Source organism: Ctenocephalides felis, unplaced genomic scaffold (assembly GCF_003426905.1).
Source record: "Ctenocephalides felis isolate EL2017-DRISC unplaced genomic scaffold, ASM342690v1 CF-g0.4_SCAFFOLD_01886, whole genome shotgun sequence".
NCBI classification, from domain to species: Eukaryota; Metazoa; Arthropoda; class Insecta; order Siphonaptera; family Pulicidae; genus Ctenocephalides; species Ctenocephalides felis.
Genome location: NW_020538040.1, coordinates 184,286,725 through 184,313,904, shown reverse-complemented (window position 1 = coordinate 184,313,904; position 27,180 = coordinate 184,286,725). Strand labels below are relative to the sequence as shown.

At 31.1% G+C, this 27,180-nt stretch overlaps 1 protein-coding gene across 1 annotated transcript; it reads right to left on the bottom strand.

Annotated features, from left to right (window-relative positions):
* Nucleotides 1-1,071: 1,071 nt before the first annotated feature.
* LOC113376367 (homeobox protein onecut-like) lies at nt 1,072-26,287 on the bottom strand. Its single transcript, XM_026616273.1, is given in 6 exon segments — nt 1,072-1,356; nt 2,725-2,842; nt 3,463-3,484; nt 25,048-25,468; nt 25,471-25,605; nt 25,607-26,287. Coding segments are annotated over 6 exon segments (1,662 nt in total).
* Nucleotides 26,288-27,180: the final 893 nt, after the last annotated feature.

The following is a 27,180-nucleotide window of genomic DNA, read 5'->3' as shown; positions in this document are numbered from 1 at the left end:
TTAACCTTTTAGTGAAGGTATTTAGTGTTGTTTTACTTAAAACAATTCAAATAAAACTATTTAAACGTATTTTTTATCTCGTCTGATGCGCCTGATGTTGGGCCAACACTTCGGCGCGTTTGTGCGTCCTTTATCAAACCCCTTACAATTTCAATTAATACAGAAAACTGTTCCAATTTTCATTCACATCATGTTCAATATAATACAATAATTCTTGAATTCGAATCATTCCATTTCACACACAACAAATTACTAATATACTCTCTTATGTTATGGTGCCATTTATAAATAAATTTAGAATTTTTGGTCAATTTTTCACAGATTATTTATATTTATAGATATTTATATATGTCGTTATGTACATTTGTTCAATTTAAATATATATTTATATTTGTTTTATCAAAAAAATAAAATAAACTAATTATAATAGCCTTATTATATGCAGGGGCTGTTTGCCGCATATTGAGAGACTTTGCAACACTGATTTTTTAAAAGTTTATTCTTTTACCTTGACTAGATTGTTTAAAGTATTTTTTTGACCTGTGTTACACATGACTAGATAGCGAGATTAGTTAGGGAAGTACGTTACTGTGATAGAACTAAAAAAAATCATCTCGATATGTTTTGAAAAACACGGTTTTTCACTGAATAATCAATAGGCACATTGTTCAATATCCAATCTTTCGAGATATAAGTATTCAACATTTGAAATCTATGAGATGTCCTCTTGGACTTTTTGTTATCTAATTTTGTTTTATCGTGATGATAATCAGTGTTTTCCAAACTTGTTCGTTCTCGAATAGCACAGGTCTCATTGTGATGAACTAATGTCCTGCAATCGAGGTGACGCTCGGCAGCATTTGACTAGAACCTGGTTTCGCCCCGGTGCAGGACAATAGCTAAAGTCTCCCCGACACGGATATACCAGCACAACGACTAGACTTTTTGAGTAGGTCATAACAGAACAACATATGATACAACGCGAAACCGATCGGTCGCGGCTAAAACATTCGCGTCGTCCGCCCGTCAGCACTAGAGCAGCATCAGGCGGCGATCGGGCCGCACATGCCGTCACAACAGATTGTCCGGATCCTGGTCGTCCAGATCGAGATCGTGATCTTGTTCGAGCGACAAGTCTTGATCGTCGTCGTCATCCAGGAGGTGATCGTTACCATCGCCATCGTGACCCATGTCTCCGGGCGACATCTCGCCCATCACCGACTTGGGGTCCTCGTCTTTCCATTTGTCCATTGACCTGCGACGTGCGTTCATGAAGAAATTGCCAACGGTCGTTGGCTCCAGGCCCAATTGGCGAGCTATCGTCACTTGCATCTCTTTAGAAGGACGCTTCGTTTCCTAAGAGATCAAAAAGACGATATAATACAAAACCTTACAGAGAAGCAGACATTTTACTTAATGGTAAACTAAACATACATTTGTACGTAAAAACATCAAGAGCTTATTCGCAAAGTGAACTGTTTTTATAGCCAAAAAACTGTTAACGTAGTACCATATTTATGCACAAATATATTGACTTACATACCCGTCAAAGAAAATAGATCATTATGTCGTCAATAGAGACGTCTAGTATTTGGTTTTGTAGTATAAAATACATTCTGAGTACCAAACATGTTTCTTGACGGCCCAGTATTTAGTCAATATTTATTAAGTAATATTATAGTATACTAATATCTTGAAATGAATATCATCATGAAATATGAAATACTGTCATGAAAATTTTTAACGACCGGTCTTTATATCAAATTTCCAGTCAGTTTTAATAAGTAATAAGGTGTCCAAATTTATTATGACTAAGTAACACAAATACCCAGACGTCCGTCCAATACCTGGAATGGCATTCGATTTCGACATTGTAAGTACTACCAAAAATTTGCTGATGTTCCATAATCAAATAGGCACAGATATTAAATATATATAGCCCTTTTGATATTTTGGATTTTTTTTTGCTTCAGGGGTTCACATGCTTCCAAATTGATAATAAAAATTATCAGAGAGTTTAAGCTCTTGATATTACCTGTAAGATAGTTCGCACTTCAACCAAGCTTCTTATGGAAATAACATGGGTAAAATTCCAATTGTTTTTTAGAAATCAAAATTTTGAGAATAACATTGTATTTGCTGATTTTGATCATAACTAAAAAAAAATAGAACAAAAATTTGATAAATTTTATAAAATAAGTGTATACTTAGGAAGAATAAGGAAGAAACTTTGGTTGAGGTGCGGACTATTTTAAAGTTAATATTACGAGCTAAAACTTTCAGATAATTTTTTTTATCATTTTGGAAGCATTTGAGCCCCTAGGGGTAAATTAATAGAAAATTTCCATATTTTATATAAAAAATGTATTGAGCGACATTATCATTTTGTAAGTGTTTTGGAGTATGAGCATGTTATAGTACAATAGAATATTTATTTAGGAGCTATTTTCCGGTAAATCAATTCAAATACCATATTTAAATTTTCCACATCATCGATCTATAAAATTTCTCATTTATTGAATTTCAATTATAGAATTATATTTCAATTCACATGAATTTTATACTTGTTCTTCCACCCGCCAAAACTTATACATTATCTCGAAACAAATCTTCTATCAGTTCGCGCTCGCCCCGATTCAAAACTGCTGGGAACAAGTTTCTTTGCGAAATGTCAAAACTGAGAAGTTACTAAAGCAAATAATGTTAAATAAAAAATGAGTTTACCTTAAAAATAGCCTGTAGAGTACGCCGCTGGAGGTCGGTAAAAACCAAACGGGGCTTCTTCGGTGTAGGAAGGTGTTCCGGCTGGCTCATAGGCTCCTCCTTCCTCTTGATGCCTGTAACACCGGTTGTTCGAAGAAAATTAGATGAGACTTGGACTAACCATCAAACTAATATATAAATTATATACTAATGTAGATACATTTAAACGCCTGATGAAAAAAATGAACAATTCTGATTTTTCTGATAGTTACAACTCATTTTGTAAAAATGTGTACGTGTGATCTGGGCTATTATATGCATGGATATGTGAATATCCATCATACCTGGACGTCCAATCATTGGATTGGCATTCGATTTAAACTTTCTAAGTACTACCAAAAATTTTGTTGATGGTTCATAATGGATAGGCGCAGATATTTGAAAAAAAGATTTATAAGTACTGTCAACTAAGAAATTAAAATATGATGGAAAAAAATCTGACAATAACCCTAAGTCTAAATATGGTTAAAAGTCTCTTCCAGAGACTTAAATAAATTTAAATATCCTAAATTCACAGCCTATAATTGATTTAGAATCATCTTTCTAATAAATGGATATATTTCCACACCATAACAAACTGCAAAATCTGTATAATTCTAATTACTAATTTATTCAAAAAATTAACCTAAAACGGGATTTATACCCATTTACATTCATAAATAATTAATTAAGTGTATCATAGTAAAATTATACTTACTGCCTCGTTGTGGAATCTGCGCAGCTGCAACAAATAAAAGATAAATGAGTTAATATATTGTTCAATATGTGAAACTTTTACATAAATGCACCCCTATAAGAGAATATATAAATTGAAATATTTGAATTTGAATGTATGTATTTATATGTACATAAGTATTTTATTAATTGAGCCTCCTATGGTTTCAGTATTAAATTTGTGTTAGACCACCAATTTTTAAAAACCGCTTAAGTTAATATAAAAATAGTAATGTTATCTATTACCAATTAGCATTAATTATTCAATTTATTTTTTATATATATTTAACATTCATGTGAAAAAGGAAAAAAATACAAAGCGTGCATAATACATTCTCAAGACTGATATTGGATAAGTTAAAAAAAAACATCGGTAACATGTATAAATGCAGATTGAAAATAAAACAATGATTCGATATTCGCGATTCTTATTATCATGCAAAAATCCAAGAAGGAAAACGTCGCTTTTTCAATAAGGCAATGGCCATACATGTGAGTTACCTTTTTTCGTTTATAGTAAATCTGAAATTAAGTGCACATTTTAAATCACTTGTATCATTAACGTGTGGCCATGACCCGTCAAATCTACCAAGAAATTTTTATTTAATGCATGCTCGTCCAATGCAAGCAAGTGAGGGATCGATCCATTCATTTTATACATTTAGAAGTCAAACAAAAATGCATAAATGTAATTAACATCAAAAGTTCAATTAACAGAGATTCTTGAGTTAAAAGATAGAAGATCTCATATGGATTCGTAGGAAAGTCGATTATTTATTTGGCACTTAACAGTAACATTTAACATATAATTTATTCTCAACATATATGTATATGTATATATATATATGTATATATATATACAGGGTGTCCCAGAACTCAACATCAAGCCAAAACGGGGTGATAGTATTGATCATATCAATCATAAAAAAAAAATTTAAAAAAATTCTTACGTAGTTTGAATATTATGAACTATTAAGTGCAACCTAAAGGTTTAGTGAAAATGTGACCATTTTTGGGCTATTGTAGTTAATTTTTCTTAGGCCTCTTGAATCAGGATTGAAAATTAGTAAAATACTTGATAGCTTCAAAAAAATCGAGTAATAAAGTGAAAACCGAAAAATAACACGATAACGACTAACGCATTTTGCTCACATTTAGTTCTAATGTTTTACTCTCGCACATATAACCGATTTTGAGTAAAATGCACTGACATAAATCATGTCATTTTTGGTTTTTAGTTTTTACTCAATTTTTTTTATTACAAAACTATCAAGTAATTTACTATCTTACAATCCTGATTAAACGTTTGATGAAACTTTCCAATATACTTTAGTGCATTTTTATAAAAGTTCAAATTCAACAAAAAGGTTTAATACCTGAAAACTTAGGGCAATAGTGTCATTGTTTTTGATTGTGATACTAGAAATGTTTCTGAAAAATATAAATCCAACGTATAAATGAACAAAATTAATAACCACAATAACAAAAAATTGACACATTTTTACCAAAGCTCTAGGTTGCACCTAAAAGCTCTTAATTTTCAAACAATGTGAGATTTTTTTTTCTCTAAATTTTTTCATGATTTTCACCCTGTATATATATTTATGTTTGCAAACATATATATGTCCATATGTTTTCCAGAAAAGTTCAAAATTAATATAGCAAATATACTATTTTTTCTGATTTATTTCAATTTATTATATTTTTCAAAATATTTCGCAGTTATCCATCGCTCACCATCGTGGCGCATAATTACGTTGCAAAGTTGTGAACCCGTTATGATTGCACGTTTAGTAACGCAATTAATCATCGTCAAAATGGATTATAACATAAGAAATTAGATCAAAACAAGAAACATGCTACATTTAGTAAAAATAATATATTACGAATAACGCGAACTCAGCACGCGGCATCCGTTTCGTAATTATATGTGACTTTTAACCTATTTGACGTACTTTCTGGATTGGATTATTTAATTAAAGATACTTCCAAAAATTCTTGTTTTTATACAGGCACATATATTGATTAGTTTAATTTGTTAAGTTATCATATGCAAGCGTGTCTAAAACACTCTCCAAATGGCATCGTGAGGAATTTAAATTTTCGCTAGCAGGTGGAGCGTTATTAGTCCAGTCATTTGGTGCAAAAAAAGGCTGTTGCCGGTACAGTACTCCGGGATTTCTGAAAATTGGTAATCTTATGGATTTCGAGGTGCTCTTTACGAAAATCAACTTTGCCACCTCAAATTTGAACGGCAAGTTGCCGCTATATTGGAAAAAAGGCGTCAAACAACAGCTTTTTTAAAATACCTCCTTTCTGGCTGATTCTACGATAAAAGTATCTATGTACGAATTAAACTAGATAAAATTTCCTACAATTCTTTAGAAAACAGTTTTTTTGTAAAATTGATAGTTTGAGAGCACGGCCGCCTCAAAATCTTTGCTGCTCTCGCCGTAGTATCAAATCTCTCCATATATGACAGCGCATTCAACTTGACCACATTCTCTCTAATAAATAAATATATTCAATGTTAAGTTCTTCAATAAGATCTAGAAATAAAATAATTCAAATATTTTTCTGTTTTTTTGCTGATTTTTTAACACTTCAAACTACTTACTTATAGCTACTTTGACATTGAAGTGTTAAAAAATCAGTAAAAAACAGCAAAATATTTGAATTATTTTATTTCTAGATCTTATTGAAGAACTTAACATTGAATATATTTGTTTATTAGAGAGAATGTGGTCAAGTTCAAAGTGCTGTCATATATGGAGAGATTTGATACTACGGCGAGAGCAGCAAAGACTTTGAGGCGGCCGTACTCTCAAACTATAAATTTTACGAAAAAACGGTTTTTTAAAGAATTATAGAAAATTTTATCTAGTTTAATTTGTAGAATAATACTTTTATCGTAGAATAAGCCAAAAAGGAGATATTTTAAAAAAGCTGTTTTTTGACGCCGTTTTTCCAATATGGCGGCAACTTGCCGTTCAAATTTGAGGTGGCAAAGTTGATTTTCGTAAAAAGCACCTCGAAATCTATAAAATTACCAATTTTCAGAATTCCCGGAGTACTGTACCGGCAAAACGACCAAATGACTGGACTATATAGGTCAAGTATAAGATGTGAACATGGTAGTCGTTCGTCCGCGGATGCGGCGTGCTGCGTGCGTCCGTCCGGCCGCTACGCTTTCGAATCCGTAGCCGACCGTAGAACGACCGACCGGCATCGCGCCGTAGCTGGTGAGTAGCGTAACACGCACAGAGATATCGCGTTGCGGCACTATCTTAATTCATAACACACCGAAACAGCAACACGGCTACTGGCAAGCAGGAGGACTTGGGACTTGGGCAAAAGGGCCGGGCTCGGGGCTCGGGGCTAAGGTCTAAGGTCTAAGGTCTAAGGTCTAGGGGGTATTCGGGAATCACACAACACGGATTAGAGGATTCGAGTGAGTGTGTCGAGTCCGATTGGAATGGGGTGATAGATCATAACGAGACAGAGATCTGACCAGAAACGTTGAAACTCACAAGTATGACGCTGGGGACGATTTCCTTCTTTTGAAGTTGACTGCTCTCACATTAACATTGCGCATCTGGCAGTCTGCAACGGAAATACAATGGTGGTGTCACACATTAGACATGAGGCTTGTCGTGGGATGGTGAGGGATGGCAACAGGCGGCAATCAAACCGAGGAAGGCCTCGTTTTGGTAAACGGTTCCCTACGCGCTTTGACCGTTTGCATTCGCTCGGGTAACGCTTCGTATGCCGTGATAGATTCAATACACCCCCGCCCTCGCCCAGCAATCGTAATGCTCAGTCGTTTTGTGTAATCTAACAACGGTGTATGCTGAGTAAACAACTAATTTGCGTTATTTATATGTGACGTGGTTTCTATGCTTTTTTTAGCCTACGTAATATAAGGCTCGGATCTGGAGAATTCATTCACAACTTATATATTAGGTTGTCAAATATCTTCCTTCCGCCTTTTTGTATTATAAACCAATAGCAAAATAAATAAAGGGAGATATTTGACAACCTAATAGATTTTAATATACTTTTGTTAACCCCCTATGAGCCGAATCTTTGTTTTACATTCTTAAAATAGGCAAATAAAAAATCAGTAATTATAAGCCTATGCATGCAAATGAAAAACAAAAAAACATGTTTGAACAATTTTTAGGAGTTAATGAATTGTGTGACTTTCAAGTGACAGCGGACCCTAGGTATTCACACTTTTGTCCAGAAAAATATTATTTCAGGTTGATGAAACTAGCAAAGATTATAGATATTGATATTAATTATCTTGGCAACGTTATAGAATTGAAATTTATGTGTCATTATTATTTGGTAATATCGAAAAATTTGGAATGTGACCTGAAATTTAAGTGGGCCCATAGAGGGTTAATTTTTTCAATGAAAAACTATATCAATTTGGATAGAATTATATTATAAAAGGGCATGGCATGTTTTCATACAAACTTCTGTTTAAACAAATTATACTCAATTCTATAAGTTTTTCAAAATAATCCGATATACCAACTGTAATAATTCAAAACTCGTACCCCTTTTCCCACTATTAATTACTTAATTTTCATTTTTTCCCCACTGCAGAGCATAGAGAGTTCATCTTACTTTTTTAAGAACAATTTTCTTAAAAAATAGAAATGTTATGGTAAAGCTATGTCACGGGTCTGTCTTCGTATGAATTACAAACGTTCAAAAAGCTCTTTATTAGCTATGCGATTAGGCGTCTCACACATAAAATTACCTACAAAACGCACAAACGTGTAATAACAAATTTAACATAAATACGTTTTTCTGATATCTCTTTGATAACACATATGTGAAGTTAAGATTTATGTGCAAAACGTCTGATCACACTGCAAATACATAACATTTTGACATTTCATACGAATTGAGACCCGCAACATAGTATTACCATAACATACCTATTTTATCTAAGAATTGGCCCTTATTTTCTTAATTTATGTATAATTTTTATAATTTCTATATTCAGTAGACTTTCTCCTGCTTTACATTGTACAATAAAAAACTAGAAATTATAAAGAGTTTAGAAGCTTTAATTTACCACTATTTGTAGATTATTTTTAGGTATTTGTACCATTGGTTTTATTATTGTAGAGGTTAGAGTCAGCATTGGTTTTATGTGGAACTTAAACCAACAGAGTCATGACATCTCAATATTTGTAACCAGATCATATTTTTAATGCATTTTATATATTTATAGAAACGTGAAGTCGCGCCAGGGTCACCAATTTAGTGAATTTATTTATCAAAAATAATAATATTTTAAAATAATTTATCCAATTATTATTTTTTTAATATAAATTGATTTAATATAATTAACCCCTATTAATTTCTAATTTCTTTATAGTTTATTTATTTGTTTCACCAAAAAGTGCAAACATTCAAGGCCATTCATGTACCTTATTGATGTCGCGAGTTGTTTTAGAGGCGCTATCGATTTTATAATGGCTTGATACCACGTGCTTCTGGACACAATTACACAGATTCCAATCGTAAAAAATTTAACCAAAGCAAATGATACAATTATTATATAATGAACATCTGTATCCATATAGATCCAATGATATTTTATTCGAATATTTTCAGATACTAATAGAAAAATAAACTTTTGAAGAATTTTAGAAATATAAAAAATTTTACCAAACGCAATTTTGTATGTATTATATAAATACTGTTGGTGCTTTTATGCTTATATCAGACAGATATGATGAAAATATATAATGCATAGTAACAAATTAAGTTTTAGCATTAGTATTGTTGTTCCAAATATTTCTGCTTAGAAAGCATATTAGAAGCATTTTATTTTTTATAAAAAAAGTAATCACTGACATTTGGTGCTTGTTTCCAATTATAAATAATTGTGAATAATTAATTCACAAGTTATGTGTTGTTAATATGTATAAGTGTTAAACTAAGAATTTTAAGTAAGTTATGCTTTCTGTAATTGTTTAAGATTTAGATATATATAGTCTGTCTTTTTAGTTAAATTTCTTTCTTTTTTATTCTTGTTCTGTTTAACTTTAGTTTTTAACGTTACTTTTTCTGTTTTTTTTAAATTGTTGAACCACTGATGATGACGTAGAATTTTACGTCGAAACGTATAGAAAAATAAAGATGTTTTTAAAATCATTACTTTATTTATTTTTACTTAACGTTACGTCCTCCAAGAAATTAATCATACATTTCAACATAAAATTTAAACATCTTCAACATATATATATATATATATATATATATATATATATATATATATATATATATATATATATATATATATAGATATATATATGTGTGTGTATATAATTTATTAATATATATAATTTTTTATAATAATATACGAGTATATTTACATTTTAAATTTAAACTCTCCTACCACAAATCCCTATTTGCTTATGGAAAAACTTAAATTTAACTTAAAAAATAAGGGTTTTCTACTCATAGAACTTTTTTCAATATTTATTGACAATTTTTCTTACACTATTTTTTTGTAATGCGTGGTTAAAAATGACCTAAATTTTCACCCTCCTACCACAAACTCCTATTTTGTTTATACTCTTCAAATTTTCCGGAAATGGTAAAATTAAATGGTAAAATAACCCTTGTCGGGTCAATTAGTATGTATAACAATTAATCTAATAAATTAAAAAACAAATATTTTTTGTTGATGTTCAATTACGACGTTTCGGAGACGTTCGGAGACGTTCCATCATCAACCTAATCTATCTTTCTGCAATATTGAGTTATAAATCCTTCATGTATTTGTCAAAAGCACTTAGAATCTCGAACCCCGCTCTGGCCAACCTGACATCGGGCAGCAGCGTTGCCCATTTTTACTTAAAAATATAGATAAAAAATATGTTTCCAATTGAAAATAGCCCATTAACTTTTAGATAGTGCGCAATCCAATCAAACTTTGTATGGAAATAGCATGGAAAAAAATTTGAAAATTAAAAAAAAAATTTTTTGGTATAACTTTGCGACAAATGTATTAAAAGTGAAAATTCATTTCATTTTTTATTGAAAATTCGACGCTCTGGAAAATTTTTGAAAATTTTTTTATGCTATTTTCATACAAAACTTTGATTGAATTGCGCTCTATCTAAAAGATAAAATTAAGAGCTAATTGAGAATTGTTTTTCATCAATTTGAAACCATTTAAGCCCTTGGGAGCAAGGAAATTCGAAAATGTATATATACATATATATATATCTATATATATATATATATATATATATATATATATATGTTAAAGAAGTTAGTTTTGATGTTGAGAAATATGAGTAAGTTCTTCAAGGGCATACATCAAATGAAAGGCAAAGATTTAGAAGTTAATATTTAATTTTTCCAAACGTTTCGACATAGGATTTTATGTCATCATCAGTGGATATAAATATGGTCTTACATCAGTAGCTAGCGCATGGCACATAATTTTGCACTATCATATATACGTACACTAACTTGTTTTTTATTTTGTTGAACAGAGCATAGCAAGAATGAAGAACTTACTCATATATGTATATATATATATATATACAAATGTGTCGGCAAGATTTAAATATCCTAACAGACATATCCAAATGATTTAACTTTAATTTCCGGAAACTTCCATTAAATAATCCTCGATAAGGACGCATTTGTGGGTACTTGGTTTCGATACATGTATTTAAGTTTGCATGAAGATATGTAATAGGTGGATAAACGTAACGTAACGCAGCCAGCATGTACGTTGTACGTTGTAAGGCGTCGAGGTGGAGAGAGCCGATGAGAAAGCGTTCGCGGCGGTCCCTTCGCACTTCCCTAAAAAGAGCGCTCACTACTAGCTCTCTGCCTGCCCGCCTGCCCGCCTGCCCGCCTGACTGCTGTCTATGTGCCCGGCGGCCAGAGAGAAGGACAGAGAGAGAGCGTGCATTATGTACTACACCGTATAAAATCGATATTTCCCCACTGTTTTATACTTCGATGTACACAGAACCGTGGCCAATATGCATGTATAAAGAAAATACACCTACACGTAGCCCCAAACACGAGCAGTACACTGAAAAACTTTTTTTTTACTTCTTTCGCTCAACACGAGCCTTATATCGCAGGGATTATTTAAAATTGGCTCGGCTGAATCTACTTTTTGATTCAGTGTAAACTATATGAAAAGTTTTATTTTGAATTCAATATTTAGGTAAATGAATAACATAGAATAATGAAATTAAAACATTAGATCAAAATTGTGTTCAAATTCACTAGATTTCTCAACAGTTTTTATTATTAATAATAATGATAAATATTTATAATTGGTGTATTTTTCACATCTCAGGACTCAAAATAGGCTATATTAATTTGGAAATATATTTTTAATCTATATTTCAAGTGAAAATTGATATCAATACTGCATGATATCAGGTTGTCCAGAGCAAAAGTTTGAACTCACATTACGCCATGAAACGCCCTATTAATAATTGTTCAATACAAAAGTATTTTATTCAATTCTTTGACTGCAAATAAATATATTAGCTACGTGTTGTATGAGCTGTGTTTGCTATAGTACATCCTGACTAAGGTTTGTCGGTTTTCAAAAACCGGTTTTAAAAACCGTTTTTTTTTTTTGGCGAAAATTATGGAATTCGGAAACCAGTTTTTTAGTGAAAAAAGTCGGTATTCACTGTATAAATGGAAAATGACAAATATAGCCAAATATAAAAGATAGATGAAAGCGTTTTGATTCTTGAAATCATATCGTTTCAATAGCATTTGATATCTTATCAGTCTGCAATGATTCCCAGAAAGGTTTTGTATACAATAATTTAGATTTTTATACCAGTGTATATATTAATTTAAATCAGTGTAACTTCTTCTTGAAGAAGTAACTTTCTTTACTAAAACTTAAAAAAACGAGTTTTAAACTAAATAACAAAAAACTTAGGATTGTTATATCAGGCTTTAAAAACAATTAAGCATAATTTGGTCGCAAGTATGAGAGTATTTTCTACTTCAGGAAATTTTGTGAGTAAACAAAGGACACGTCTAAGTAGCAATTTAATATACGTTCTCAGTTTTTTTTAAATCATATTTTATTAAACAAAAATAATTAGAATGTTTAAAATTAATTGATTAAAATTGCTCGGAACAGAAATAAAAGTTTAGCTTAATTGTTTTTAAAACTAAAATTGATATTAACAAGTTTGTATCAACATGTATCTAATATTTCTTTTTTTTATTTAATGAATTTTTTTTTATTTAAAAATGTATTTTTATTTATTCGAAAACTTTTCTTTCACTATCATAAAAATATTTTCATTCTTATATTTGAAAATGATGCATGAATAACGAATAATTATTTTCAAAGTTATTTAATCAAGATAAACTATTATTTTTTAGTTGTACTAATTAAAATTAAAATAATTTTGTTTACTATCTATAAAATTGAACAATAAATACATTCAGTTAAATACTACTCTAAATTACACTAAATTTGCGGGTAAATTACAGAATATTTGAGCAAAAATTTATTTTCTATATAAAATTCGAAACCGGTTAAAACCGTTTTTTTAGTAAAATGAAAATTCGAAAATCCGGTTTTCTAAAATGTCGGTTTTTGTATAAACCCTAATCCTAACTTAGTGTTTTTCTCTCAGGACAACCCAGTGGTCAACCACTCTTATTCTCTAAATGTGTAGACTGTATATATTAGATATGCATATCTAGTAGTATTAATGTATACATGTTGCAGCAATAACGTTTCTGTCTAATTTTATTGAAAAATGGATTGCCATTTTTAAGACACCAAGAAACAAACAATACTTTGAAAAATAAAAAATCATACATTAACTAACATTTGAACTAGTGGTGGCATAGTGTCCTTAGGAAAATTGCAAAAGCTTCCTGTACCGTAATTTAGGGTATCTAAAATCTTTTACATTTCTTCATAACTTTGAAAAAAATAGATTTATTGAAGAATTTCAAAATTTTTGAAAAAAATTGACTAATTACCTACTAATTGACTTTGCTTATTAATTATTATGCACCTTAATAATATGCACTATAGTTTTAAACTATACAGCTTTGAAAAAAATTGGCAAATGAACTTTAAAGATTTTCAACAAATAGAAAAATTAACTATTTTAAATATTACTTATACTATTTTGTTAATAAAGCAATCATGCATAAAAGCATACTTTAACTTATAGCACGTAGTGCATTGGACGTAAATATAAATGATCTTTCCATGAATTTAACACAATGACATGTTTTTGAACTTTCTATTTAAAATAAATATAAGTTAAACAAATTTTTATATTTAAAAACCGTCTTGGCTAATTACTGGCAATGGCCAGATGTTTAACACTTTTATTTGCATACCACAAGTTTGGGCAGTTGTAAAAATTAAACAAAAGTTATATTTAAAATTGCAAATCTAAATGTGTGTTATTATAAAAAAATCTACATTTTTCTATCAATTTGAGCTTCCAATTTGTGCTAGAAGCACAAAAGCAACAACACCCAGGGGTAGTATGTTATTCTGTAACAGGGTAAGATGGGGTACTCTGTTATATGATGCATACTGTTACAATGCAAATATCGATGATTCTATAATTTACTTTGATAATGTTAGTATACAGTTTAGACAATTCCATTTGCGTCTATAATTAAACAATCAACATCACCCAAATTTGTACCACGTTTCAACAATAATCGAATTCGTGTGATCAAATGAAGAAAAAAGCAAGACAAACTTTTTTATATACTTCTTGTTGCATTTTTTTAGGATATATTATAATTGTATTTAGTATTGTATTTAGGATGATCTTTTGCCTTCTGCTTTAAAATAGTATTTTTTTAAAAATTTATACTTTGCTTGTTTTTTAAGATAATGATGGTGATGATGACCTTTTTACCCACGGGCCTTTAAACTTCGTTCTACCCTACCCCAGATAAGAGACAATCGAGAGTTATGACTAAAGTGCAATTTAATTCAAGAAGTCGCACATTAAAATTTTGTTCATATACTTTTAAGTAAAAAGTGACTATGATAAATTATATCTATACGTGTTAGAAATTGGTTGAATAAATATATTCTTCGCTATATTATCATTTATTTTTTCTTAACAATGTGCCCCATCTTACCCTATGGTAAGCCTACTCGATAAGTTCGACGTCGAACGCAAACGTATCGAAACGTGAGCACTCTTTGTATAATATTAGGAATCGAAGGGAAAAAAAATTCCACTGACCCCATGCAACTTTGTACCCATGGATACGTTACACACCGAACCCCCCAATACGACACGAATTTATAATAGAGCTCGAACCAAACGCGCGATGATTATTCAAAATATTAGATTGAGTGATATCGGTTCTAGAAGCAAATAATAATATAAATAATAATTTGGCCGGTTTGATTTCAAGCAGTACGCTAGAGAATTTCCACTTGAGGTTATAGATCTCAAATATAATCTCAAGTGCAAATCGCCTTTCTTGGGCTTTGCTGAAACAAATTCCGTAATCATAAATATAATTTATTATTTATTGTTTTTGTTAAAGCACAACGTGTTATTTGAAGGTTATCCTAAGTTCTTCTGTCCTTGCTGCTAGATTTTGAAATCACGTTTTGTGTACAATTATTTAGTATATAAGATGTTAAGTTTTAGTCAGGTAGTCAGATTTGGAGATAGGCTTATCCAGGCTTGCAGTCAGGCTTAGTTAGGCTTAGTGTTCAGTTATTTAGTGAAATGTAGTCTTTACTTATATATAACCAAAGGGTTGTTATTTATACACAATTAGCTATACATATCCAATGTATAAAAAAAATAAAATACAAAAAAATATTTCAATCACGATCTGTTAAGTATCTTATCTGATGAATTTAGTAATTGTTTTGATATCAGAAATTATTTTATTTAATTTAATAATATAGAATTGTAAGCAAAAAAATTGGTTAGGAACTGTATCATCAAAAACGCAAAAGGATACCATCATTTTTAATACTGTAATGTGTGAGATTTATTACTCAAAGTGTTGTTTAGTTTGCTAAAAGCTTTACTTTGTTTTATAGGCCAATATTTTTTAATTATTATTCAGTCTATATATTTTTATAACGCAATTCGATATTTATTGATTGTTAAAAAATTTATCCTTGTACCTCTGATACAAATTTTCTGATATTTTTGAAGAGGGCATTCATATCCCCGAAATTTACAATGGAATAATCAAAAATTAAATAAAATTTATTTTTAAAAAAATATTCTGATTATATTTTTAATTTATTTTTCTACCTCTGATACAAATGTTCTGAGAATTTCTGAATAGGTAATCCATATCCCCTAAACTTACAATGGAATAATTAAAAATTAAATAAATTTTATTTTTAAAAAGAGGTTCCGATTGTTTTTCAATTTACAATATACATTTAATTTACAATCCTATATCATCCTATATTCAAAATATAAGAAGTATGTATGAGTATACATGTAGGTATGTGCGGGTACAATTTTTTGTCGATGTTTTCGAGAGCACGGATGATGCAATAAACATTCGATTTTTATTGATGTGGAGACAAAAAGTGCAACAAATGGTAACTCAATTTTTGAGAGGATGGAGAGTCCGATTTGAATAATTCTGAAAACATTTTACTTGTTTTGGCGGAATGAAAAATTGACTGAATTTTTGGAAAGGCAGATCCAGCACATTCGTAGATTCAGAAAAATAAACTAGTGAAGCGCATGGCATCGTGCCTTAAGGCAAATTGCTGGTACTTCCCGTACCAAAAATTCTTATTTTTTAAAAAAGATTAACATTAATGAAACAAAATTATTTCGAAAAAATTAGGTTTTTGAGATATTATAGATTTGACAAAAAATTACTTTTTTTTTTGAAAAAAAAAATTGAAAAAAAAATGTTTTTTTTATTTTGACATACTTTGGAAATTCTGAACTTTTTTCAAAGCTATCGTACGGCTTTAACTGCATAGAGTCGAAATATCAAAGCGCGTAAGTGTCGCGTTACAGTCTAACGAATAAACATTGGTACGGAACCCATAAGAATGTAAACAAAATTTATACTCATTGTTAAAATCTCTATAAAATATCTGATAATTTGATGTGCTTATGTCTAATGATCATTTTTGACCGCCAAATGGCATTTATTTCTACTTTTTCCACTAGATCTCCCGAACCGCTAGAGCTGCCTTCATGAAAATTTGGTCAATTCTTCAACCTGTCAATACAAATCAAATTATTCAAATCGGTTGATCGGTGTTTCCGAAATCGTCGACAAAAATTTGTATCCGCACACACACACACATACATCCATTTTTTCTAAGGTATGCCAAAATATTCAGAAACCTTTGAAACGTAAAGATATATCAAAATTTTCATTTTTGATTTTTTGCGATTACTATAACTTGTCCTACGGGACGTTAATTAAAAATGATGTCGTCAAAAATGATCATTATACATATCCACATTGAATTATCAGATATTTTATAGAGATTTTAATGACAAATTTTTTAATGACAAAATACATATAAATTTTGCAATGCGCGAGTGGAAAGGGTTAAAGTTCACTTAAATAGTTCAAACAAATGTCCTCGACATTATCGACAGTATGATTCAACCGACTTGAATGGGCTTCAAAATTTTTAAGAAATTACAATATTTTCAAAAAATCTAATTTTTTCAAAAACTTCAGATTTCAAAAAAATTCAAATTTTTGAAAAAAGTCGAATTATTTCAAAAATTTCTAAATTTTCTAAAGATTATTTGAGGCACGATATCATGTACTACTAGTCATGTTTTATTTTAAAAACAGTAAAATTACTACTGAAATGTGTAAATTGCAAAACTAAGCTCGCTACCACGAAGCTACAGAAAAACTCAATAGAATAAAATTATGACGTTAAATTTTCAATATTTATCAATGCTATTGTTTATTCATTGTTATGATTTTCCAAAAAAAGTCGTTGTTTTCATAAGTTAATTTATAATTCAGCATCGGTGACACAAGTTTTTTATATTCATTTAACCATAACCAAACATCGACAATATTTCAACGGTTGCTAGAAACTTTCAAAACAAAACTTCGTAGGAGCGCATTCGCCTAGAAATAAATTATGGCACGGCTGCATTGTACTCCTGGTATTAAAATTAATATATACGTTCGTCATCGTCAGTGCGGATCCATCGGAACTCGTAACGCGTGCCATAGAAATCATTATGAGAATGCGATACTTGTATGTTATATATTGTATGTTGTATGGGTTCGATGAGGCCGAGACATGGGTTGACATAAGAACCGAATATTTCGAAATAGGGTCGCTTTTCATTTCGGGCAGGTGCTAACGAGCCGGCAGATCACGTGCACTGAGCAGTGTGCGCTGTGCGGTGCCGAACCCGCAGTTGCGGCGACGATCTGTGTCCAATGCTGAATACATATGCAGATTAAAAAACAAATAATTTGACAATCGTGTCTGAATGTGAATTAAATAATTGTGAGTAGAAACAAATGTGTTTTTTTTCAACAGCAATCAGAACTACTCAAAACTACTTCTTCTACAAGCTGCTTGAATAAATAATTAAGGGGTTGCGCCAAAAAAAATTTTTAGGCTTAAAATATACTTTCAACCTTTTAAAATATGAGGAAAATTATTTCATTCCTAAAACTTTCTTCTTTTACATGTAATTATGAGCTTTTTCCCATGCGTGTCGGACTGCTCCAAAGCGACACCGCTCAAATACATAAACAAAAAACACTATAAAGCAAAATGACATCATGTATCTTCTTAAATATACTAACATATGTTATTATAAAACATTTATATTGTATAAATAAACTGTAAAAGCATTTTGAACCAATAGATGATCGGTGCAGAGTCAACACATATAAGGATTGACTATATTGCAGCTGATATTGCGGCCGATTGACTATATTGCGGCTGATAGTAATGATTGGAATAAGTATTTATTAGTTTTTGGCAAAGGCCATTTCGAAGATACGGAGCTAAATGTGTAAAAAAAGGCAGTTTTTGAGAGAACTAAGCGTCCGATTTAAATGATTCAACGAACTTTCTGCTTATCTTAACAAAATAATTGATTTTGGAAAAAAAATTTTGTTTCAACTTTTTTTTTTTTCAAAAAAAAATTTGTTTGTATATCGAAAATAATTCAGATTTTATTTTTAATTCTGACTATAATTCTAATATACTTTAAACAAATAATTTCAACTTTGCAATTCAGTTTATATAATTCTTATAAATATTAGATAATGTTACAATATTTATAATAATCTATTTGAAAACATTCAGTATTCCTCGAACATTTCGTTACGGTACGGAAAGTTCCAGCAATTTGCCTTAAGGCACGATGCCATACACCCCACTAGTTTGTCTTGAAGTCGATTATAAACGGCTTAAGCATGCCGAACGGTGATTGAAGGGTGCGAAAAAAGTAGGACGCTCTAATATAAAATCATCAAGGGAAACAAATAAGAATAAAAATATAAATCGGGCTATTTATATAAAATATAAAAAGGCTTCTGTATATTGCTGGAATATCCGATTAATAGTAAAAGAATTGAACTGACAAATTATTCATTTTTTTTTCTATAATTTATTTCAAAACTTTAAACGCGTTTTTCTCGAAACACGACTTTTCAACGCGGCACGCAAAATGACTACAACAATTTGATTTTTTTTCATTCGAATTTTTTACAGTACATTTGAAATTACATTTTTAAGTGCCCATCATAGCGGATTTTAATTTGTTCATCAATTATCAATAAATTACTATCCGTCTTTTTATTGGAATTTAATGATTTTGAATAAAGTGCTCGCCAAACAATCAAAAATCGATATTTTTTAAATCCGCTATGATGAGCTTTTCAAAATGTTGTTTCAAATATACTGTAGAAAATTCGAATAAAAAAAATTGTTGCAGTTATTTTGCGTGCCGCGGAGCGCCTCCAATTTGACGCGGCTCATAAAAATACGAAATTGAAGATATTGGTCCAAAAAATAAAAAAAATCTTAGGGGTGGCTGACCCTAACCACTTAGAGATATGAAATATAGATGTTGTTCGATTCTCAGTCATACTGAATGTGATTATAAAAATTCATAAAAATCCTTTAAACCGTTTAGGAGTCATGATACAAAGGTTAACAGCTAGCTAGCACAAAATATCCCCAAAACGGCCAGGTCGATATCGAGCAGTATGATATTAACTTTCCACGAATTAATTTTATTTAAAAAAAATAAAGTAAATTAAAAAAAAATACGAGTTGAATATCTAAAAGTCGTCAAACTCAATTTTAGAATACTATTAGAAAAGTTAAGACATATACACATCGAATTATCAGAAATTTTATAGAGATTTTAATAAGAAGTTCAAAATTTGTTTACATTTCTATGGTTTTCGTACCAATATTTATATTGTTTATCCGTTAGGCAGCGCAATCGCTTAAAGAAAAGGTAAACAAAACAAAAAATAAATGTTCTCAAAATTTTCAAAAATTGTTAAAAAAATTATATTTAAAAAAATTAAAGTTCTTAAAAAAATATTTTTTGTTTAATTTTAAAGTTAAAAAAAAATTAAATTACGGTACAGGAAGTTCTGGCAATTTGCCTTTAAGCACGATGCCATGTTCACTAGTTAACTTCCCGTAGGGCAAGTTATAGTAATCGCAAAAAATCGAAAATGAAAATTTTTATATATATTTACGTTTCAAAGGTTTCTGAATATTTTGGCATACCTTAGAAAAAATGGATGTATGTGTGTGTGTGTGTGTGCGGATACAAATTTTCGTCGACGATTTCGGGAACACGGATCAACTGATTTGAATAATTCAAAAAACGTTAGATTCGTATTGATAAGGATACGTGCTGATTAGTTTTGGCAAAGGTAGGTCTAAAGCATTCCGAAGAAACGGGGCAAAAAGTGCCAAAAACGGTAACTCAGTTTTTAAGAGAACGGAGCGTCCGATTTTAATAATTCAAAAAACGTTTTACTTGTATTGACAAGATAAAGAATTGATCAAATTTTCATGAAGGCAGGTCTAGCGGTTTCGGAGATCTAGTAAAAAAAGTAAAAAAAATGCCATTTGGCGATCAAAAATGATCATTAGACATATGCACAACAAATTATCAGATATTTTATAGAGATTTTAACAATAAGTATAAATTTTGTTTACATTTCTATGGGTTCCGTACCAATGTTTATTTGTTAGACGACGAGTTAAAGCAGTACGATTGCTTTGAAAAAAAGTTGAGAATTTCCAAAATATGTCAAAATGAAGAAAACATTTTTTTTTTCAAAAAAAGTATTTAATAGTAAATTAGTAATTTTTTGTCAAATTTATAGTTTCTCAAAAATCTAATTTTTTCGAAGTAAATTTTTTTCAAAAATGTTAATCGTTTTTAAAAAAAATAATAATTTGGGTACGAGAAATTCCAGCAATTTGCCTTAAGGCACGATGCCATGTTCATTAGTCCTATTAATAATTGAATGGTTGGATGGTTTAAAAATCTTGTTTGTTTACTATTATGTATATATCTTTCACCATCTGAAATACTATTGTATAATTATACGTGTGTATATGTGGTACGTTCAGCAGCTGTCCGAACTCACCGCCGCTGCCCTTCGCTTAGGAAGAAGGAAAGCACGAAAGCACGAAAGCACGGCGAGCGCCGGTCGATGGGCGATATCGATCGCGCACAGCCGCTAACAGCCGCTCACTAGAGCGACCGAGCCGAATATGTGTGACAGGCCAACGCACTCCGGCGAGAGACATTCCTGATTAACACACAAACGAAAGGGGACACACGACGAACGAAGCCGCAGAGGGCTAACCCGTCCATATCAACCCCAAATTATTTTACATTTGACGGAAGACTAGTTTTTAACATAACATTGAAAAATGAAACAATATTGAAAACGTTCTGTTTACTTATAAGCATGATAAATTGTTATAGAAGGTAGTAGGTACATATATACATATACGTATGTGATAAATTTTCATGTGGTAAAAGTACGTAGATAAAACAAAAATGATTTTCAACGGTTTTGCATCCATATAACAGAAAGAAAAACTAGTGGTGCATGGCATCGTGTCTTAAGGCAAATTGCTGAAACTTCCCGTAACAAAAATTATTATTATTTTAAAAACGATTAACATTTTTGAAAAAATTTTACTTTAAAATAAATTAATTTTTGAGAACAAAAAATTACTTTTTTTGAAAAAAAAAATTATTTTTTTTTTTGAAAAAAAACTGTTTTCTTTAATTTTACATATTTTGGAAATTCTGAACTTTTTTCAAAGCAATCGTACTGCTTTAACTGCATAGAGACGAAATGTCAAAGCGCGTGAACGCCGCGTTGCCGTCTAACGGATGAACATTGGTACGGAACCCATAGGAATGTAAACAAAATTTATACTTATTGTTAAAATCTCTATAAAATATCTGATAATTTGATGTGCATATGTCTAATGATCATTTTAGACCGCCAAATGGCATTTTTTTTTTACTTTTTTCATTAAATCTCCGAAACCGCTAGACCTGCCTTCATGGAAATTTGATAAATTCTTTATCTTGTCAATACAAGTAAAATGTTTTTTGAATTATTAAAATCGGACGCTCCGTTCTCTTAAAAACTGAGTTACCATTTTTGGCATCCACATACGTACATCCATTTTTTCTAAGGTATGCCAAAATATTCAGAAACCTTTGAAACGTAAAGATATATAAAAATTTTCATTTTCGATTTTTTTGCGATTACTATAACTTACCCTACAGGAAGTTAACTAGTGGTGCATAGCATCGTACTTTAAGGTAAATTGCTGGAACTTCCATTAAAAAAACTTGAATTTTTTGTATGCGCCGCTTAGCAGTGTAGCGAAACATTGGAACCCATAGAAATGTAAACAAAATTTGTACTTATCATTACAATCTCTATAAAATATCTGATAATTCGATGTGCATATGTCTAATGATCATTTTTGATCATTGGATCTGCAAAACCGCTGGACTTGCCTTTCCAAAAATTCAATCAGTTTTTCATTTCATCGATACAAATAAAATGTTTATTGAATCATTCAAATCGGACGCTCCATTATCTCAAAAACTGAATTACCAGTTTTGGCACTTTTGTCCCGTATCTTCAAAACTGCTGGACTTGCCTTTGCCAAAACTAATCAGCAAGTCTCCTCGTCAATACGAATCGAATGTTTTTTGAATTATTTAAATCGGTTGATCCGTGTTCACGAAATCGCCGACAATTTTTTTTATCCATATATACATACATACATACATACATACATATATTTATTACACACACACACAAACATCGATTTTTTCTAAGGTATGCCAAAATGTTCAGAAGACTTTAAGATGTAATTATCTGTGACAATTTTTATTTTCTATTCTCCTTTATTTTTTGCAATTACTATAACTTGCCATACAAGAAGTTAAAATGAAGATTTTTAACAGATTTTCAATCATATAACAGAATGAAAAATAAATTCCGGTTTAAAATATTTAAAAGACTTCCATATGTTTAGTTTTAGAGTAATGTTAATACTACTCAATTTTAATTTTAATTAGAATTAATTTCTAATTCTAATGTTATTGAGTTTCTAATCTGAAGAAAATAATAATAAATCATAATTGTAAAGAAAATGATAATCAAAAAGGCAAAATTAATTCTATTTTGATATAACTATATCCACATTAATTATAACTATATACGTTGGCCATATTAATTCCAGATTTGAAGAAATTTGAAGAAAAAATATTATAATAACTATACAATTAATTCATGATTTAACATTTTCATTAAAATTTAAATTTTGTACATACAACATATGTATATATATAAAAACTAAAAAAAAATCTATTCACACAACTGAACAAAATTTAATTATATTTCTAATAATTTTTAATAAACTTCCATACGTTTCAGAACCCAATTTGACTCTTATTCAGTAAATAAAACACAACACCTCCAACATTTGTTTAAAATGTTCAAATATTTTTAAATAAATATTTTTATACTTTTTACAAATATGATCGTTAATCAAGTTTTATTTTCATTGAATGTCGTTTTTGACTTTTTCGAATAATTTGTGTGTTTTATCTACTGAAGAAGTGTTGAACTGGGACTCGAAATGTATGGAAGTTAATTATTTTTCAGAAACATAATCTCTATTATCTAGATGGATGTCTATTAAAAACCTTTTTTGTATTTATCTATATATATACATATGCATGTATATAGGTGCATGTGTTCTTGAACAAGTTTTACATTTGAATAAAAATGTTAGTACATTATTTATATATCAAGTTATTATACCAGTTTTTCTTTAATTTTCCTCATTTCTAATTATGATCATATAATAATTATTATAAAAATCAGAATTATGTCGCCTTCTCGGCAATTTAAATTAATTTAAATTTTATCATTTTCTTAATTTTAGAAAATAATATCACATTTATATTAATATTACACACAATTAATTTATATTTTATTTTCAACATAGATATAATCAAATTTTATTTAAATATTGCTTCCTTTTTTAATGCAAAAATGAAATGAAATTGCATGTACACGGTACATTGCGATATTCAAGATGTTTTTAAAAAATACTAGGATTTAATTAATTTTAAATAAGATTAATATTATATTAGTAAAAGCAGTTTTGATATATTTATTTTACTAGTGCAATAAAAAACTGGAAAAAATATTAGTTGTCCATAATTAATATAATTAATTTATTATAGAATTTATATCAATATTAATCATGTGCATAACTGTTCGTATAATTATGTCTATTTCACAAAATTTGAGGGCAATATTTTACACGCGACATTATGTTTTTAAACAATTTAAACAAATTGATTTAGTTTTTAATATTAATTATTTCTATTGAACATATTTGTCTATACGAGTATATATTAATGCAAATGAACTTTAATTTAGATATGTTTTGAATTTCTCTCGAAACATAAGATATTAAAACTTTTGAATAAATAATGTAATTATTAATACAAATTTGTTTGTTGTAATATACAAATTACCATATCGCAACCCCATAATAGAAATTGTATAAATCATTCATGCACACATAATTCCGTTATAAGCCTAAATTAACCGATACGAAAATGAATGGAAACAGATGTTTAGCAGTGTGGATCTGGATGCTCAATGTATGTAATGATGGCAAATTAAAATTCGAGAAACGCAATCGTACCGATCTGATAAGTAAGTACATGTAAGGAGCAATCGCCGAAAGACGGCCAAGCGTCGAAAGACGAAGCGAGCGGCACGGTCTGCTGAGAGTTACCAAAAGGCGGACGGCAAATGAGTGGGATGTGGGCGGATGGCAAAGACGATTTGTGCGAGGCCGCGCGATGTCTCTGAGCACGAGTCACTTAAAAGCGCGCTTTACGCACAAAGAATCGCACACAGAGCGCGCTGCCAAACCAACTCAATTAGAAGGAAGAAGTAAATCTACGAATCAAATCATAAAATTGCATAACTCACCCGCCAGCCTCAACGCAGACATTCGCTGGAACTCCGGTTCCTGCAACCACTTGTACATCCTTCGAAACGTCTCGCGACCAGATTTCAGCTTCGACCAAGGTTTCGGGTTACGCAGTAAATCCGAAAGCGTTCCTTGAGATCTACACAAAACCCGCTGTGCAAATATTGCTTGTGGTATACTATAACGTTTTAGCTCTGCACTGATACGCTGTGCCAATTCCTTCGTGTTGATTTCTTCGCCGTCTGAAGGCGCAGATACTGACGTCGTTTGCAGAAGTGTTGCGTTATTAATATTTTTACCTTGCGTCTGTAATGTCAGCAACGGAGGCGAAGGAGAAGATTGTTCACGAATCACGTGTGATATTTGCACTAATCCAGGCGGCGCGTTTGTATGTTGATTTAATCCATTGAGTGATGACAACCCGAACCAAAACCTCCTCCCATACCACCGTCTGGTGATCTGACCGATCCAGATGAAGGTGGACTCAACACAGGACTCTGTTGCATGGGTCTCTGGCCGTAAGGAGAATCATAACCCGACGGCGATAAACTTTTTTGGAGGAGATTGAAGTCCGTTTTGACTATAAGCACTATGAGGTGATAGTGGACTATGTTGCTGCGACATAACCATTGCTCCAAGAGTATTGGCGGGTGGAGAATAATCGTGCGGCGGCGACATGCCCATCGATGGTAACTTGTCATATGCATAAGGAGAACTTGAACCAAGTGCTAAACCGATACCCATACCATTATTTTGTAAAACTCCTGTTGCATGGCCATAAGCAAACTTATCTGACATTGTCGATATCGGAGGCAGAGGCTGCAGAGGAGTCAAAGTTGCATAAGACGAACCAGGACTAAAACCAGGCGGTGACATTCGGCCATTTACCGAAGTCAACGTTTGGTACGTAGGCTCGTGAAGTGAACGAAAATCAGCCGTATCGTCCATGATGGTCGTTTCATCGTTAGGTGTAAGCTTCTCGGGACTGAGAAGTTGGGAATCCCTGGAATCGTCTTGCGGTTGTACTATCACTGTTAAAGTCTCCTCGGGCGCTCGTTCGCCGGAATCGGCAACGCGCGTTAACAATCCAACATGTTGACTGGCGTTACTTATATCGCCGCGCGAATGAGAATTGCTATGTTGCGTACTGGACACCGGCGACTCGACCGCATCGTTCAAAGGCTCCAGGAGCGATTGTTGCTGTTGCTGTTGTTCTATCATATCGTCGATCGTATCCATTACACGAGTTCACACTTGTTTTGTAATTTTTGGGGTTGTTGTTGACACCACTTAATCACACACTGGCGTGTACGGAAAACACTACGACGTCACATAACAGCACTTTTTGTTTACGTTAACTATAAGACAATATTACGACGGTACCGATGCACGGCCGAAGCCGTGTGTTGTGCGCACAACAGGACGACATTCGATGTAATAGTACGCGACCATTTTTTCACTGGGCTGTGTGTTGTATAGTGTTTGTGAGAATGCTAGAACGCTACCCCTGGGGCGACTATCCGACCCTTGACTGGCGCGTTTGCCGAGTCGGCGCGCTCCATACGCGAATCGCACGGGGTTGAACACTATGCGTACTTCAATCGGCACGACACCGCCATATTCGACTTGCAGCTGTTCCACAACATTACAGAGATGGATTTATGTAATGGACACAGGAAAGCGGCAATAAGCTTATATTCAATCACACTTGTTATTTTAGATAAAAAATATTTCATTATCATTATAATTATTATATACATACAGTATTTGCTCAAAATATAGTAAACAGTTATTACCAATGTAAAGAAAGTTGCGACACGTTAGGAATTTGTGTCTCACTATTTAAGTTTGAGTATTTTATAAGAAGAAAATTAAAAATAAAATAATATAAATTACTACTTTAATGTTTTAAACTATATAATTCACACACAAATTTTTTAAAAAACAATGAAATCATTATATTATATTATATTATTATATTATAAAAAAATTCATTAATAATAATTTGACATACTTAAAACTAACGAAAGTCACCGATCAATTAAGTCACTTGTCAATAGAATCCATTGATATGAACAGTGGAACAGAATTCGAAGCGTAGAAGCACGTGTGTTCTTTCTCGTAGGTACAAC